The sequence below is a fragment of the Osmia bicornis genome, chromosome 11, assembly GCF_907164935.1.
Source record: "Osmia bicornis bicornis chromosome 11, iOsmBic2.1, whole genome shotgun sequence".
In the NCBI taxonomy this organism is placed as follows: Eukaryota; Metazoa; Arthropoda; class Insecta; order Hymenoptera; family Megachilidae; genus Osmia; species Osmia bicornis.
Genome location: NC_060226.1, coordinates 7,763,526 through 7,779,637, shown reverse-complemented (window position 1 = coordinate 7,779,637; position 16,112 = coordinate 7,763,526). Strand labels below are relative to the sequence as shown.

Sequence of the window (16,112 nt, the reverse complement as noted above, 5' to 3'; positions counted from 1 at the left end):
ATATGAAATAATAACTGCGACGAATCATTTTGATCCTTTATTCAATATTTATAATCATGTTTCATATTTAAACTGATCCATTTCTCTTCATTAATTTATTCAAGCCTGATGCTAAGATTAACACCTGTTCCTCACGTATTGGCTGTCGCTGCCAATTATCGACGTCGCTTGTCTGGAGTGCTAATTGGCCCTCGGTGATCAATGAACTTTTACCTATATTTTTTTATAGAATTTGAAACCGAAAAATTCCTGGCTAAATAAATTTGTTTTTATCGATATTAATTAACAAGGAAAATATAATTCTAGGGATTGAAAGTTTAACAGTATCTTTAACAAGTCTCGCTTGTTAAAGTCTATTCGGTGTGTCTGCTTTTTCTCAGGATATATTCGATGATTGAAACGTTATTGGATCTCATTCAATATCAGAACCATCGTTCCCGTCATCTTCGATACCACGCCCAATCCTATTTCCCATAACTTGAGAATCGAGTTTAAATCTTTTGAATATTCCCCCTTACCGTGCCTCTGTCCCATTTAGACCTTAAGTCTGATCAATTTAATAATTTTATAAAATCGTGAATGTTTAAACAAATCAGTGGAAACATTTTGATATTATAAGAGATACATCTAATAGATAGGAACCGTGTTCTTTTCTTAAAGCTGACCCATTTTGAAACAAACCAAACTGATTCCGTTTACAAGCATCGTCGGATACCACGAAGAGGGATTTGTCTGCCAACTGGCAACTTTTACGAATCCAGAGAACTCCATTTCGCTTGCGACTAACTTTCCTATCGATGTTTACCCTGATAGGTGGCCTTTATGTTTCTTTTCCACCGAACCAACTTACCGCGTCAGCTAACTTTCAAAAATCACCGACAAGAGATACCCCTCTCGAGTTTACAGTCGGCAGAGGCCAATTCGTGCAAACACGGAAAGTTGAACAACTTATCAGAGGGAAATTTAAACTTTTTAGTTTCTGTAATTAGTACTGATTTATATTTCATATTTATATTTTTATATTTCACTACGTATTTTACTAACTCAGACTAGACATACGTCATGGTTGAGTTGGGTCCTAGATCATCAAGCACATTCATGAAGGAAGAAGCCTTAGGCTCAGTAGTCTTCAAAAGCGACATGGACGAGGATGCTATGGTAAACGCGTGTCAGAAATAAAGGAAAGAGATTAGTAGATACTGATCTCTTCGCTATAAAGGGTACCATGCTGTCCCTCACAGTCTTCTTACCAAAAGACATCGCTACCTTCTCCATTCCATGCCCAACTTCTTTCAAGAACAATGTTCCAATTTTTTAAACTTTGTATTTCTATCAACGATCAGTTTCATAATATTCAACCACTGTGTTTTTCAGACTGACTGCCATATTTGATGTCTCTAATTTTAATTTAATTTTATCAGCAGACTCTTCTGACACCTCGTCCCTTTACCTAATTAACTTATACGATTCTATGTCATATTTATTCTCAAAGGGTGGCTCATTAATTTCACTTGAAATTTTTCTTTTTTAAATTTTAAGTTACCTCTTTAAATATAATTTCCAACTTTCTGATGCTGTGTTGCTCTTGTAAAATATGCTGTTTACAAATTCTTCTGGGTCGTTTATTATCAAAGACTATGGAAAGTTCGTTCATAGCCGAGGATCGTGATACTCGGATACATTGGTGTCATGCGAACACGATTTAAACCTTTGAAAATACTGCTTAAAGCTCGGGGCAGTTCCAATTAACCTGCCACGTTGTACGCGATATTAGTTGGATGTTGACAGTAGCCTCGATAAAATCTCTCGACAGCTTATAACTAGTCCGCTTATTATTCATTACACTTTCAAGTGCGGTCAGCCTCACCAGTGGAAAAGCAGAATTGTCGCGTGAATATCTCGCACGATGATGTTTGAGCTTGTTCCATAACGTATGTGCATAATTCCTGCCCTTATGCATACTTATTGCATTTTCTCGAATAAAGTAACATCAAAAAGAATGTGATAAGATGAATAGTTAATAATAAGAACTCTCTTTTTGTATTTAAAAGGAATGGGTGAAGAATTTTTGTAATAAGCATTAAATTTTGACAGAAAATCTTTATTGTTAATAAATATACAAGAAACCATACAATTAACAGATTCTATTTGTAGAAATAAATGTTACAGAACAATGTTTCCGAATTAAAATAAAGGAAAGATTTATCCAAATGTTAAATAGTTTTTCACTAAAATACTTGTTAAAGTTTAGCTTTGGAATTATTTATGAAAAAGAACGACCGCGGCCGCGCAGCACTGAAGCGCGAATTAGCCCCTATAAATCACCTGCTACGCGTTAAAGAGCCTCAGTCTGTCTTCGGACGTCGAAGAGAGAGGAGTGTATTCTGTCACTGCCACCATAGCGCCATCTGTACAAAAATGTCGTAAACTACTCGACAACTAACCGATCGACTTACCTGAAGGCAGAAACCTTCAGGTACACCACTACTTACCGACTTCTACCTGATCAACATACACAAACCCTTATTTTATTTTCTGTCTTCGTTTATTTTGATGTATATATCTTCTTACAATTAGCTTATTAAATAAACCCATTACAAGGATGAACGAATTGATTTCATTACTCTTATATGCCTACATCCTTTTACACATCTACATCCCTTACATCTCTGCTTCCCTTACATCCCTGCATTCCTCACATGTCTACATCCCTTATATCTCTGTATTCCTCACATTCCTGCCTTCTTTATATCCCAACATCCCTTACATGCCTGTGTCCATTACATCCTTGTTTCACTTATATTCCTGCATTCCATACCTCCCAGTACTTCCCTGAGTTGGAATTTTTGCGGCTATAAGGCCTGCGATCTTATACAAATTTAGTTCCTTTTTTCGCCACCAGAGTGCGCTGGTTCGAGGTCGAGATTTTAGTTCACATTTTTGCCGCTAGAGGGCCAAAATCTCTGCTTGATTTAGTTCCTTTTTCAAAAACCAGATGGCGCTGATTCGAGGTCGAGATTTTAGTTCGCATTTTTGCCGCTAGAGGGCCAAAATTTCTGCTTGATTTAGTTCCTTTTTCAAAAACCAGATGGCGCTGATTCGAGGTCGAGATTTTAGTTCACATTTTTGCCGCTAGAGGGCCAAAATCTTTGCTTGATTTAGTTCCTTTTTCAAAAACCAGATGGCGCTGATTCGAGGTCGAGATTTTAGTTCACATTTTTGCCGCTAGAGGGCCAAAATCTTTGCTTGATTTAGTTCCTTTTTCAAAAACCAGATGGCGCTGATTCGACGTCGAAACAGCGCCATCTGGTTTTTGAAAAAGGAACTAAATCAAGCAGAAATTTTGGCCCTCTAGCGGCAAAAATGTGAACTAAAATCTCGACCTCGAATCAGCGCCATCTGGTTTTTGAAAAAGGAACTAACTCACCGGTACTTACCTTTACTTACCTTTACTCGAAGCAGTCTTTATAATATATTTATTATAAGAGATGCAGAGATGTAAGGAATGTAGGGATGATAGGAATGTAGGAATGAAAAGAGTGTAGGGATGAAAAGAGTGTAAGGATGATAATAATGTAGGGATTTAAGGGATGAAGAGGTGTAAGGAATGTAGGAATGAAAGGAATGTAGGGACGAAAAGAATGTAGGAATGAAAAGAATGTAAGGGATGCAGAGATGAATCGGTACGAGGGATGTAAAGGAACTCCGCAGGGGTCTGGGGCTGGGGCCCCGGTCTCCATTGCACGCGGCCCGAGAAATGCCGGCATCGGGTGTGGCCCCCGATGTCGGCGGAGTTTGGCACATGACGGTGGGTCAAAGGACCCTCCATGCCGCCCTAGTGCAGGCCACCGTGGTGGTTTTAGTGGGTAAAAATCCCACACTACCTCCGGCCCCTCCCCAGGGGGGCTGAAGGTGTCTTTCAGAAGATTTCCACCACGTTAAAAAAAAAAAAAAAAAAACGGTATTTAAGGGTTGCAGGAATTTAAGGAATGCTGGGATGGAAGGAATGCAGGGATGAAAGATATACTGAGATGGTCTTGGCCCATAATGAGGGATAAAATTATATAAACAACTGGAAAAAGTAAAATAAATGGGGTCCTCGGCTGAAACCCATAAGAGGGATATAATCAGAATTTCTTCATACATTAATATGTGCTGTATAGTTTACCTTTATTGTACTCTTAACAGGTAATACATGAATTTCTCACAAAAAATATAAACATATTTAAATAAATTGATATTATACAGTGGTAACTTTTATTCATTTATTCATTGATTTCGTTATTTATTTAACGAATATATGTTTAATGCTATATGTATATAAAATACGTAAAAATGTAGATATAAACTATGAAATAACATAATAACAGTTGAAATATACAGTGCATAATTTACAAAAACAAAATGACTTTTGATGCATGTCAATATATTATTATATTGAATAAATATTGAAGAAACTACGATTGCGCGTGTGATTTAATAAAATATATTACAACGTAGTGTTTTCTTATTTATAATTACAATAAATAATTTGAATATTTAATTCGAAAATCACTTTTAGCATTAAAATAGCAATAACAACGCATTAATTGTTGGAAATAATTAACTGCACTTTAAATTGTACACTTTAACATATCAACACCTTCCATTAAAAATTTCTTAAAGCCCTTATAATTGAAATGAAAGCCCAATTCATTAATACAATAAAAAATGTTTCAGATATAATATTAATAAAATATCTAAATGAATAAATCTATTTTATAAAGGTATTAATTTTATACAAGTTTAAATATAGAACTTAAAATTTTGTACAATCTTGGAACTAAACCAAAGCGTTACCTTTATAATCGTATTTATATAAAAAAATAAAACTGTATAGTTTGTTTAAATTATACCACAGTATTGCAACAAAGCTAGTTTAATATTTGTTGAACAGTAAAGAACAATATATGTAGAATTAAGCCATTAATTACTATGTTAAAACATGCAAGTATCTCTGATTATAAAGTTCAGTTGTCAATGCGCCTATAATTACTGTTGCATTATGTAAAGAATTAGCAGGATCTCTGATTAATCTAATAGAACGTTCTATATCACCTTTAAGTTCCAAATATTGTTTATTTAGTACAAGTCCTTCTAGAGTTTGCATTGCTTTAATGGCTTCTGAGCTAGGCCGAATTTCAACCGCATCGAGGTCAGTTGTTCCTGTAGATGCTACACCAGGTGCATAAGGTGTGAATCTCACTAATTGTTCTTCCGATTTTGATTCAGGTAATTGGGCCAAACAATATACTGCTACTGCCCGGCTTAAAAATCTACACCTAGATAAACAGAAAATGCAAATTTTAACACGTAAATAATTTTTTAAGAGGATTTTAATTTTCAAATAGAATTAGTAGTAAATGTAATTACAAATAATTTAGAAACTTACCTAATCGAAAGTGGAGAAGCTTTTCTAAGACCAATTGCTCCTAATATTCCCCATCCTTGTCCTCCATCATCTGCTATAGTTAATAAAGTGTGTGCTAAACCTTTGAGAGCCCTGGCAGCAATTATTGTATTTTCACTGTACTGACATTGTCTGTGTGCTAATTCACACGTTTTAGCCCATAAAAGAGGTAATTTTTCTTCGTTTATATCTCTAAATAAATTAATTAATTGAATGTAAAACAATCAATATACTAGTTGCACTCATACCCACATATTAGTATAAAAATACTAACGTTGCCTTAATAGTAGCAATCCAGTCAATTAAATTAATAAGAAGCATTCCTTCCTCCCTAATATCTCTACATAACGGGAGTCGCTTAAGTAAAACAGAATACAAAGCAAGAAGTCTTCCTTCGGAAATCAATAGCGATTCCAATGGTGGTTGTCTAGGTACTACTGATTGTAAAATTGTTAAGACTGAAGCCCATGTTGGTGTAACATCCTCGAATGCTAAAATACAAATGAATATTTTGTAAAAGTTCTCAGACTTCGAGAAGAAAATTTTTCGAAATTGCATTTATAAGAAATATGAGAAAACACGGACGCGAAATGTAAAAAAATACATACCATTAAATTTAAAATATGCTTCTAAAGCAGCCTCCATTAATTCTCCAAGTATAGATGATGAAGTAACTGTTGTCGTCATGACTTTAAGTATACCTATAAGAATTGGATTAGTGGCTCTCCTTTCTGCAAGCCATGTTGTCCAGCTAGTACGGAGATTTTCCATAAGAAAGCCACTTTGATTCATAGTATAAAGCAATTCGGTTACTAATAAACTTGCTTCTGCAATTTGTTGTGATTCTGAAACAGCTAAATAATTATTTTTCTATTAGTAGTTCTATAACATAATATCACTTAATATAAATATTCTGTACTTACTATTCAGAACAATAAACTCCATATCGTCTAACATTTCTAACAGTACATTGGTAAATGCTTTTGGATATGTAGATATCAATGATTTATGCCGAGTCGAACAGGTGATCAACAGTTTAACCGAAGAACGAATATATATTTGTCTCTTTTTTAATGTAGTAGGATGAAAATGAGTTATAGCAGGGTCATAGCCTGCTGCAATCTTTAATAAACTATTAGATAAAATTTATTAGCAAGCGTTTAATTTAAAGTAACTATAAAATCAAACTAATATAATTATACATACTTGTATACAGCAGTATCTGTAGCATTAGTTTGGCCATCGTCAATAGAAAGAACAACTCTTGGATCACAGCTCATAACATACCAATTAATTACGTGATCATATGCTGTTGCATCTAGTAGATGCCAAGAAAATTTATCAGCCTCATTGACCAAATCAAGTGCTTTGTCATTCTGAAATATAATACAATCCCAAATTTATATTAATTAAGTTAATTGTTTCAATATAGTATTTTTATATTTTGCTAAACCTTTCTAAATGGTTCGTATTTAATTTTTCAATTACCTGTTTAACATTTGGTTCGTTGGATAACTTCACCAATAAATTTAATAAACACACATGCATTCTTGCTACAACCGATAATGACTGTGTTGCTAATAGATCATTCATCCAAGCTGTCCAATTCACGCATGTAAATATACTTCCAAGAAATAAGTGACTATCAGGTAAGTATTGATCAACCACTTTTACCATGAATTCAATATCATTGAGTGTAGGGTAAAATCGATCCCATGGTAATGTCAAAAAATTGCCATGAATGACATTTAAAATATGATTTTTAACTGATGCGTGCGCAAAATTAGTCACATAAAATTGCCAGATGAAGCAAAGAACTTTACTCGATGTTGGCAATGTATCAAGAACAAAACGAATGCATTCGACAAACATTCCTACAATTTTGTTTGCATATAAACCATCCGTAATAATCCATGGTAACAAAACGGATCTATCATCGGTAAGCTGTTGAATCCATGCAGCAGTTGGTTCCTTCAAATTCCGAGTCCAATATGGTGTAACCCATGGCGAATACATTTCATTTAAGACAGGCCATATTTTTTCGCATACTTCAAACAATAAAATTATAGATATAATATTTACTACAAAAATGAGACAGAATATTATATTTAAAAATCTTACGTTGATCTCCTAAAGAACCTCTATCAAATTGAAGGGTAAGCGCAACAAGAGCATGACCCACCATGCCAAGAAATATGCTTAATGGTTCAATGTAAACTCTATATTTTGGATATAATCCATAAAGACCGTACTGTAAACGTTCTTGCGTAAAATGTTTACTTAATAATATGGCTGTGTCATGTATCTGTAATCAAACATACAATATATAAATAAGTTATACCTACGTTAAAAAATAATTATTATTTCATATGTTGAAAAACGTACTTCTTGTAGAGAAAGAAGCCTTTGTTCAGTTGCATAGTGACGAATATCATCTCTAATTTTAGATAAATTAACTGAAAATGTTTTCGATTTGCCGCTAAGAACTCTTAATAAATCTTGCCAAACATCTAGAGACAAGTTTTGACTTTCACTACTTTTTAGTACAGCATTTAAAACTTCACCATAGTGTTCGGGAAATTTATGTAACAAAATAAGTTGTAAATGCTTTCTAAACAACTGTAAGAAAAAATATTGTTTTAAAACATTATAAACCATTCAATGTTTACCTGTTATATAAATACCTCGTGTAATATCAATTTTTCCTCTTGTGGAGTGAAACCAATATTGCAAAGAGCTCTAGATACTAAATCTATAAATGTTGATCGTTCACTCAATCTCGGACGCTTATAATTTAACCAAGATCCTACGTCAAACTAAAATAAAAATATATACAACACAAGCAATAAATAATATATAAATGATACCAAGAAAATTTATGCATGCATCAACGTACTTTCGATAACAATACGAAACAAAGATCAACATTCGTGCCTGTAGATAATTCAACAACGGTTTGATACATCTGTAACAATGCCGAAGCACCACCAGCAACAGGTGTAAAATAAGGTCCGAGTAAACCACCCAGATTTTGTTTTTGTATTATAGTGTTTAACAATTGTGGAGCCTGACTTTCCTCTCCATTAATAAACGACTGTTAAAATATTTGTATTAGAATATATTCAATAAAATTGTTAATATGCAACTCAATTATACCTACTTGCCCTAGTTTTTCTAAACAAGTGGTAATAAGTTGTTTCGTTGGTGGACAGAACGATGCTTCCTCTGTATAACAATCTATGAGATAATAAAATAATTTAATTCCACTTTCCTGAAGTTTGTGTAGTACCGTTGTATTTTCGTTCGTGCGACTTATACTTATTTCATGTTCTAACATTCTGTAATAAAATTCATAGTTACATTAATATGCTTTAATACACTTTGTAAAGAACATTATATACATACGTGACTAAATGATCTATAGAAACACATCCTTGAGTTACTTTGCTAGGTGGTGGCTGACTAGCCTTTATCAATAAATTTTCATACTCTGCTCTATTTTGTGTTATCATGTGATTAACACTATCACTAATATGAGATTCCGGTGCCTAAATATTAAAACATTATATGAATAAATTAAATGACCCATATATAAAGTAAGAAAGAACTATTATTAATTTCTAATTACCTTAATTCTAATTACTGCTGGACCAGCACAATGAACAGTAACTGGTGTTCCTGATCTAACTTGTTTTTGATTTGGACTTACTGGATCACACAGTGCATGCAGTGTTACCTGGTTCTCGTGTTCTTTATAAAGCATGGGTATTAATTCCAAGAAACTGGAATCTACTGCTGTGTGCTCCGAAACCAATAAATTATACGTTTGAGCATAATCTAATATTACTTTAAAATATGGTTTAATAAAGTTAACAACAGAAGCAGAATTATATAAATTCTCCTTAAGTAAACAATTAAATTCCATTTGATTTCGACTTAAAAGTGGTGGTGGAACCGGATGTTCATATGTAGTTAATCTTTTAAAAATTCTCTGTAATGGTTCAACCATTTTAGGTAACATTGTTGGTGCATCTGTTTCTCTTGGAAATTGATTTTCTTGGTCTCTACAACACATATGCTCCCATTCTTTAATTGCCATTATTTGGTTTTGTTGAATTGTCCAATAATCAATATATTCTAACCATGGAGCCTATTCAAATAAATATAAAAAACAATACAAAAATTTATATTTATAACAAGTAAATTAAGATATTTATATCTTACCCAATCATCTTGAATAAGTTGTATTAATTTTTGTGACATATATTGTGGGGGTAATGCAGGTAAATAAAGGCTTGGTTCCTGTAATCTCGGTTCCTCAAGCCATAAACTCAAAGTTTTATAAAATCTGCAAAAATATTTTTATAATATTGATTTTGACAAGTTTGTTTGTCTACCATGTTTAAATATTACACACTTCGCTGCATTAAAATAAAATATTCGTCTCTCATCGGTAATTGGCTTCCCATTATCCAAATCTGTCTCGCCTTTTAATTGGAAGTACATAGTCGTATCGTACAATCGCTTTTTCAATTTTTTTAAATAACTCAAATTAATCATGCCCTCAAAGAATTTTTCACCAATTCCACAATAATCAATAACTCTAAAAGAGAAGGCTACATTGTAATTTGTACACGTAAAATGTTCGAAACTGACATTTATTTGTTTCATTTAAAACCAACCCTGACATTGTTGGAACTCTAGCAAGAAATAAAGCAAAGAAATTTTGCCAAAACAAAGGCAAAATAGGGTGATCCATAGGTGTATCTAAAGCTTGTTGAGACCAACGGTATATGAATAATCCATTGGCTCCAAATGGTTGCATTTTTACAGTAACACAAGCTTTCTGAAATAAATATTAAATACAAATAAAAACATTTAACAGGTATCATGTTAAAATATATTCATTTTGTAACAAGATATACATACTTTAACAGCAGTATCCAGTGAAATTTTAGGCTGTATTGATAACTCTCTTAGAATTTCACGCCATAATCCAGTTTTAATTTCTCTGTTATATTGTTCAGTTACCAATATTTGATAAGCAACCCAAATTGATTGAGTAGATCCTTCTAGGGCACTAGTTGAATTGGATGAACCAGTTACCCAATTAAAAAATGATCCAAATGATGCTATTACATTTCGATTAGATGTATTCTGAAAATAATTTATTAACTTATAAATATTATAATTTCGGGCTTAGGAACATACTTTAATATGAATAGATAATTTATAATTTAAATTTAGATGTAAGTAGGAGTATTTAAAAATAACTATTTCCTACTAAACACTGCTATAAAATATTGTAAATAAACGTATTCTAAACGAGGGGGAAAAAATCATACCTCATCATTTTCCTGTATGGTAAGCTAGTAAAATAAATATATTCTATCAGTGGATTCAAAATAAATTTACTAAAATGAACTATTTTAATAAGATATGTATTAAAATGAATAATAATAACAGGATTAAAACATAAATAATAATGTAGATTTAAAATATTCTTACGGAAAGAAGGCGATGAAACACATTTTCCACTGTTGATTTTGCATCTACATAAAAGAATGTAGCACTAATGACTGTGTCCATCAAATACATTATACTTTGATCTTTATTCCAATCTGGTATCAATACAAGTACATTTAACCATAAATATACAAAATGGTTTGGAGTTTGTAAATGATACCTGTAAATGAATGGGAGTATCATGTAAAGCAATAATTTAATATTCGATAATATATTCTTAAAAAAAATAATTAATTACCTTTTGAAATTATATAAATGTGAATGTATCATATTCGAAAATTGTTTCAATATCGTTCCAGGAAATTCAGGAGCTATAAAACTCTTAGCCATTTTCATGTAGGATCGATCAGCCATAATTAGAGACATAATCAAACTAATAAATTTGTCATTTTTGAGTAATGAATCAACGCACTCCAAAAATAATGGTATAATATGATGCAAACATATAAGTATTTGTTCATATTTACAATAATATTGTAATATTTGTAACTGGCTAAAACCTTTTGAACATATCAATGGTACAGAGTGGCCCCATAATGTCATAACTGTTGCTACATAACATGCAATTGGTTGTTTCTCCCTTATGCCAATGGTTAAAATTTCTAAATATGCATCAGAATCCATATCAGGTACATTAGAAAATGCTTCACCAGGATTCAAAAGTGCATTATGACAAAGCGCTTCTGTTTGGTCAAGTTGATGTAATCTAAGTCTTGAAATCACATCCCATGCCCACAATGAAAACGGATGCTGAGCATTCTGAGGCCTTATCATCGATGAAACCTATATATTATAATTTAACATAAATAAAAATTATAAATTTACTTGATTAAATATGCATTTACATGATATTTATAAATCGTGCCTGTTTAACGCCTTCTTGTAATAAAGATGCTTGAATGGGAGTATCAGGTACATATTTCATCGTTAACTCAACAATCAATAACGCTGTGCGTCTATGTAAATTAATAGGAAGATATAAAGTACCATTCCTGTAACAAACAAAAAATTATTATATCTTCATTGCAGTATACCTATTCATCTAACAGTAAAAAGTATGTTCTTACTCATCAAATCCCCAATTTAAATGAGTAAGAATTACACGAGCTAATTGATTTTCAGTCGATGTTAATGGATGTTGATGCAACCAAACAGAAAGAATTTTTATATCCTCCTCTTGTGGAACCCATTTATCTATCTTCAATTCGGTAAATAAATATAAACTTAGCTGAAAATGACAAACGAAAGAATAATTAATTCAAACATGAATTATTCATAAAAAAATATAATAGCGTTTTTATTTATACCTTCCCAGCTAATACAAAGTTATCTCTTAACTTCTGTAAAATATCTGATAAAAGTGAAGGATGTTTGTTTGTTAAATTTGATAAAAGAAATCGAGCATCCTTTGAGCAAGAATGTTGTGTCTTTTTACTGAGAAATCCGATCTGTAAATAACAGCTATTAATCATTACCCACATGTTTCAAACAATATATAATAAATACCCAATACATACTTGAAATAAATCTATAGTCGTTGTCCTTATGAAATGGTAATCTTTCTCAATTCTTGCCATAGCCATATTGGTAAAAGTTGTTAAAAGGAAATATGATTCATCACCTGGCATGGTACTTAACTTCTCTTCGAATTTTTGACGAAGTTCTGGATTGTTTAATTCATTTTCCCAATCTATAATATCACCAATATATTTAATTGTATGTTACCCAATATCCATTTATTCTTAAATATTTATAGAATTCCTATTGTATAATTGTACATACTGCGTATACATGTATTAGAATTGTACATATCCGTTTGCGTACAATCAGTGTGTAAAATATAAAATATCTGCCACAAAGTGTTGGACGATATTAAATGATATGGAACAGTAGCTAAGTATTGCCATGCGCCTAAGCGGCGCGAAGAAAATATACACAGAATTGCTCTTAGAAAAAAGCAATCAAATTCAAGTTGAAGTTTTAACAATACTGATGCATCAGTAATCTGTAAACCATAATTAAATAATAATTTTTGTCGTTACATTGAGATACTATGAAATATTGTGAGACCATGGTAACTCTACCTGGCTTCTATCAAATTCTTCCCACTGGTCACTAGTATATTGCACAATATCTCTGATTAACGCACTTAATCGTTTAGTTAATTGTCTATATCGTGGAGAATCATATGTTTTTAGTCCTTGTTTCAAAAGTTTAACAACAGTTGTAAAAAATGCGAATAGTCGCAGTAAATGATGGTGTGTAATATAGCGTTTGTCCTGGTGATAACCATCATTCTGATATTGAATGTACATCACATGTTCAAACATTTTATCAAAAGGAATTTGACGAAGCAAAGAAATAAGGTCACTTTCATATAAGTTTACACCAGCGTTAGCGATATCCTCATCTTCTTCGCCTTCTTCATCTAATATAACCCAAACTGTATCACTGAGACTACACGATGCATCTTGCAACGATAGTTGTACCTAATAACATACACTATGCTATTTATATAAAGATCATTTACTATATTATAATCATTTAAATACCTGTTCAATAAATTTTTCCCTTTCTTTAATCGGTAATAAAATAACAGCTAGGGTAGCTATTACATGATCCAGATATGGATCATTCAATGGTGATATGCTTAGTTTATTAAACTGCTGTGGTACTGGAGGTTGAATATAACTAGATGCCCAATTCATTACTCCACCAGGGCATCTTAAAATATGATTCAGTAGAAATAGATGATCCTGCCAGGTTGCTACCCTTAATAAAATAGCAACTAGCTTCGTAAGCCAATCTCTAGTTTCTGTTACAAATCTCCCGTCTTTTAATAATTTTCTTTGAAAATTAAATAATATTGTGATGCACGTTCTAATTTCTAATAATTGTGGAACAGTTTGCGACGATGTATGCATTGATAACAGATTTACAGGGGCATTTTGAGGAAGATTTACGAATTCCTTACATGAAGTGCATACTCGCTGAATATAATGTTCAATTTGTAATTTTAATGTTTCTGCTTCATAACAATATAATGCCTGGGTATTGTACAACATTTCCTTTATTGCTGATAAATTTCGAGACAGATTTACTAATGCTCGACTATTAAAACGTGCTATTGAATATTCGTGAGTAGCGACAACTGGATTTCCATCCTGACATTCCCCTGATTCGGTAATATAAGCCTTGTCTAATTGCCATAATTGCTTTTGTATTTCTCTACAACTTTTTTTCAGTGCTTCCAGTTCGTGCGAGTTAATAATTAAATGGTTTCTGGCACGAAGATAATTCATTAGAAGCTCGTATAATTTATGCTGCTGTTTAACTGTACTACTGATAAGTTGAGTTTCTGTGAATTCTGAAATAAACATATCAATAGATGCTAATTCATCGTTTTTATATAATGATTCCAACTGGATGTCTGTAAATGGTATAATTTCTTTAAAAGTAGCATGTATATCCTCTTTATTCATAACAAAATTTAATTTTGTTTTTGTGGTTTGTCTTTCATGTGTCGCATTTTTCAATTCTGAGGAACTCAAACTAGACTGACATTGACTAGATACTGTACTTTCAGTTTTGAGAGAATCAGATGGAGAATCATCTAATTCTACAGTAGAAATTGATGTTTTAATATTCTCTATCTCTTCTTCCATAGTGTTTTTCAGTGGCATATTCTTTGAAATACATTCAATTCCACCATCAACTTCATCCTAGAATTGAATTTGTCATGTTACAACACTAATAAACCCTCAACAAAGAAGTTCAAATATCGAAATTACTTACTACATTATTTGTATCTTCTGTACTACATTTTGCATCTATTACAGTTGTCTGAGCAGACTGTTGCTCATACTCTTCAGTGTCAATTGCTGCAGAATGTAATTCACTTTCCATGTTTTCAATACATTCTCCTTTAGGGTAAGTTATAGAGGATTCGCTGGAAAAACATTTGTGCTTTTCCACCATTGGAACCTCTGGTATATGTTGTTTTAAAGGAAACTTTCTAGTCTTATCTTTTTCTTTTTTCTGGAAAAATATTTTATTATTAGGCAATTTTAATATATGATATTAAGTATTAAAAAGAAGAAATAATAACATCAACCTTACTATAACCTATGATACGTTTTCAAAACAAACCAAATGTCAAATTACTAGTGAATGCCATAAGTGTATTCTTTACTCAAATATTTGGATTTAATGTTTCTATAAATATATTAAAAAAACATGCTTTTCCTATGCATAAGAAGCTTAGAACTTAAATTATAATGAAGTAACTTTATAAATAAAAGAACTACAAAAAATAAAATTCTACCTGTCGTTTTAACATCTCCATTGTTTACACATATAATTTTATATTATACTCTTCAGATACATCGAATTTTTGTTCAGTCAATGAATTATAAATTGTTTATTCCACAATGAATTTCAATAACGCTATTTACTTGATGCGTAACGTTACAGTTTAGTAGTTATTATTGATTCTTATATAATCTATTACGTTTTAAAACATATTGAAATTCAACAATGATTTACTTTTATACGGCACTCAACATTAGTGTTGTTGAATCATTAATTTTAGCATTTTACATACTAAATTCGTATGGAAAATTTCACACAATAGCTGTCACGAAAATGACATATTTTCAATTCCTAGTTTATCTACAGAGACCCCTGTACAAATAGAATAAAATGTTATCATACAATGATAAAAAGTACGACCACAGACAGGGAGTAATAAAATAAGACAACAGTAGGTAAAGTATCGAGTATAGTTAACTTCCCCTGGGAAAATAAAATTACAGAAAAAGTAGAAATTCTCAAAACCGGCTAAATTTCCGAAAACCTTTATCGAATTTAGCTGAAATTTTGTAAAAAGCTTTATTTTAAACAATATTTGCGAGAGAAATTTTTGGCGATTTAAAAGCATAGTCTTTCACTAATTTATATTTAGGAATCAAATTAGGGACATTGTGAGATTATGTTTTCTTTATAATTCATATTTATTACTGTTTTCAAACATTTTCCCAGGCAAGTGTATAACGGAAAATTAACTTTTACGAATATAACAAACTAGAACATTCTGTAAATACTTTTACATTAAAACTTGTTATTCAAATAAATCATC

General features: G+C 31.8%; 1 protein-coding gene across 3 annotated transcripts; it reads right to left on the bottom strand.

Moving 5' to 3' along the window:
• Positions 1–4,151: 4,151 nt before the first annotated feature.
• On the bottom strand, positions 4,152–15,618 carry LOC114873919 (ectopic P granules protein 5 homolog). Of its 3 annotated transcripts, none has more exons than XM_029182716.2 (30): positions 15,300–15,618; positions 14,771–15,013; positions 13,528–14,697; positions 13,060–13,464; positions 12,758–12,980; positions 12,493–12,665; positions 12,283–12,423; positions 12,043–12,203; positions 11,841–11,967; positions 11,214–11,758; positions 10,958–11,135; positions 10,795–10,818; positions 10,379–10,606; positions 10,132–10,295; positions 9,867–10,052; positions 9,674–9,797; positions 9,078–9,599; positions 8,855–8,997; positions 8,610–8,787; positions 8,346–8,543; positions 8,134–8,265; positions 7,835–8,068; positions 7,571–7,754; positions 6,938–7,497; positions 6,656–6,825; positions 6,373–6,581; positions 6,058–6,303; positions 5,724–5,940; positions 5,432–5,641; positions 4,152–5,321 (listed from the first exon to the last, which is right to left on the bottom strand). In XM_029182716.2, exons 1-30 carry the CDS (start codon positions 15,318–15,320, stop codon positions 4,973–4,975), a joined length of 7,665 nt encoding a protein of 2,554 aa, XP_029038549.2. In that variant the 5' UTR covers positions 15,321–15,618; the 3' UTR covers positions 4,152–4,972. The 3 variants fall into 3 exon arrangements, with proteins under 3 accessions (XP_029038549.2, XP_029038550.2, XP_029038551.2); XM_029182717.2 differs by having other exon boundaries at positions 6,058–6,294; XM_029182718.2 differs by lacking the exon at positions 10,795–10,818.
• Positions 15,619–16,112: the final 494 nt, after the last annotated feature.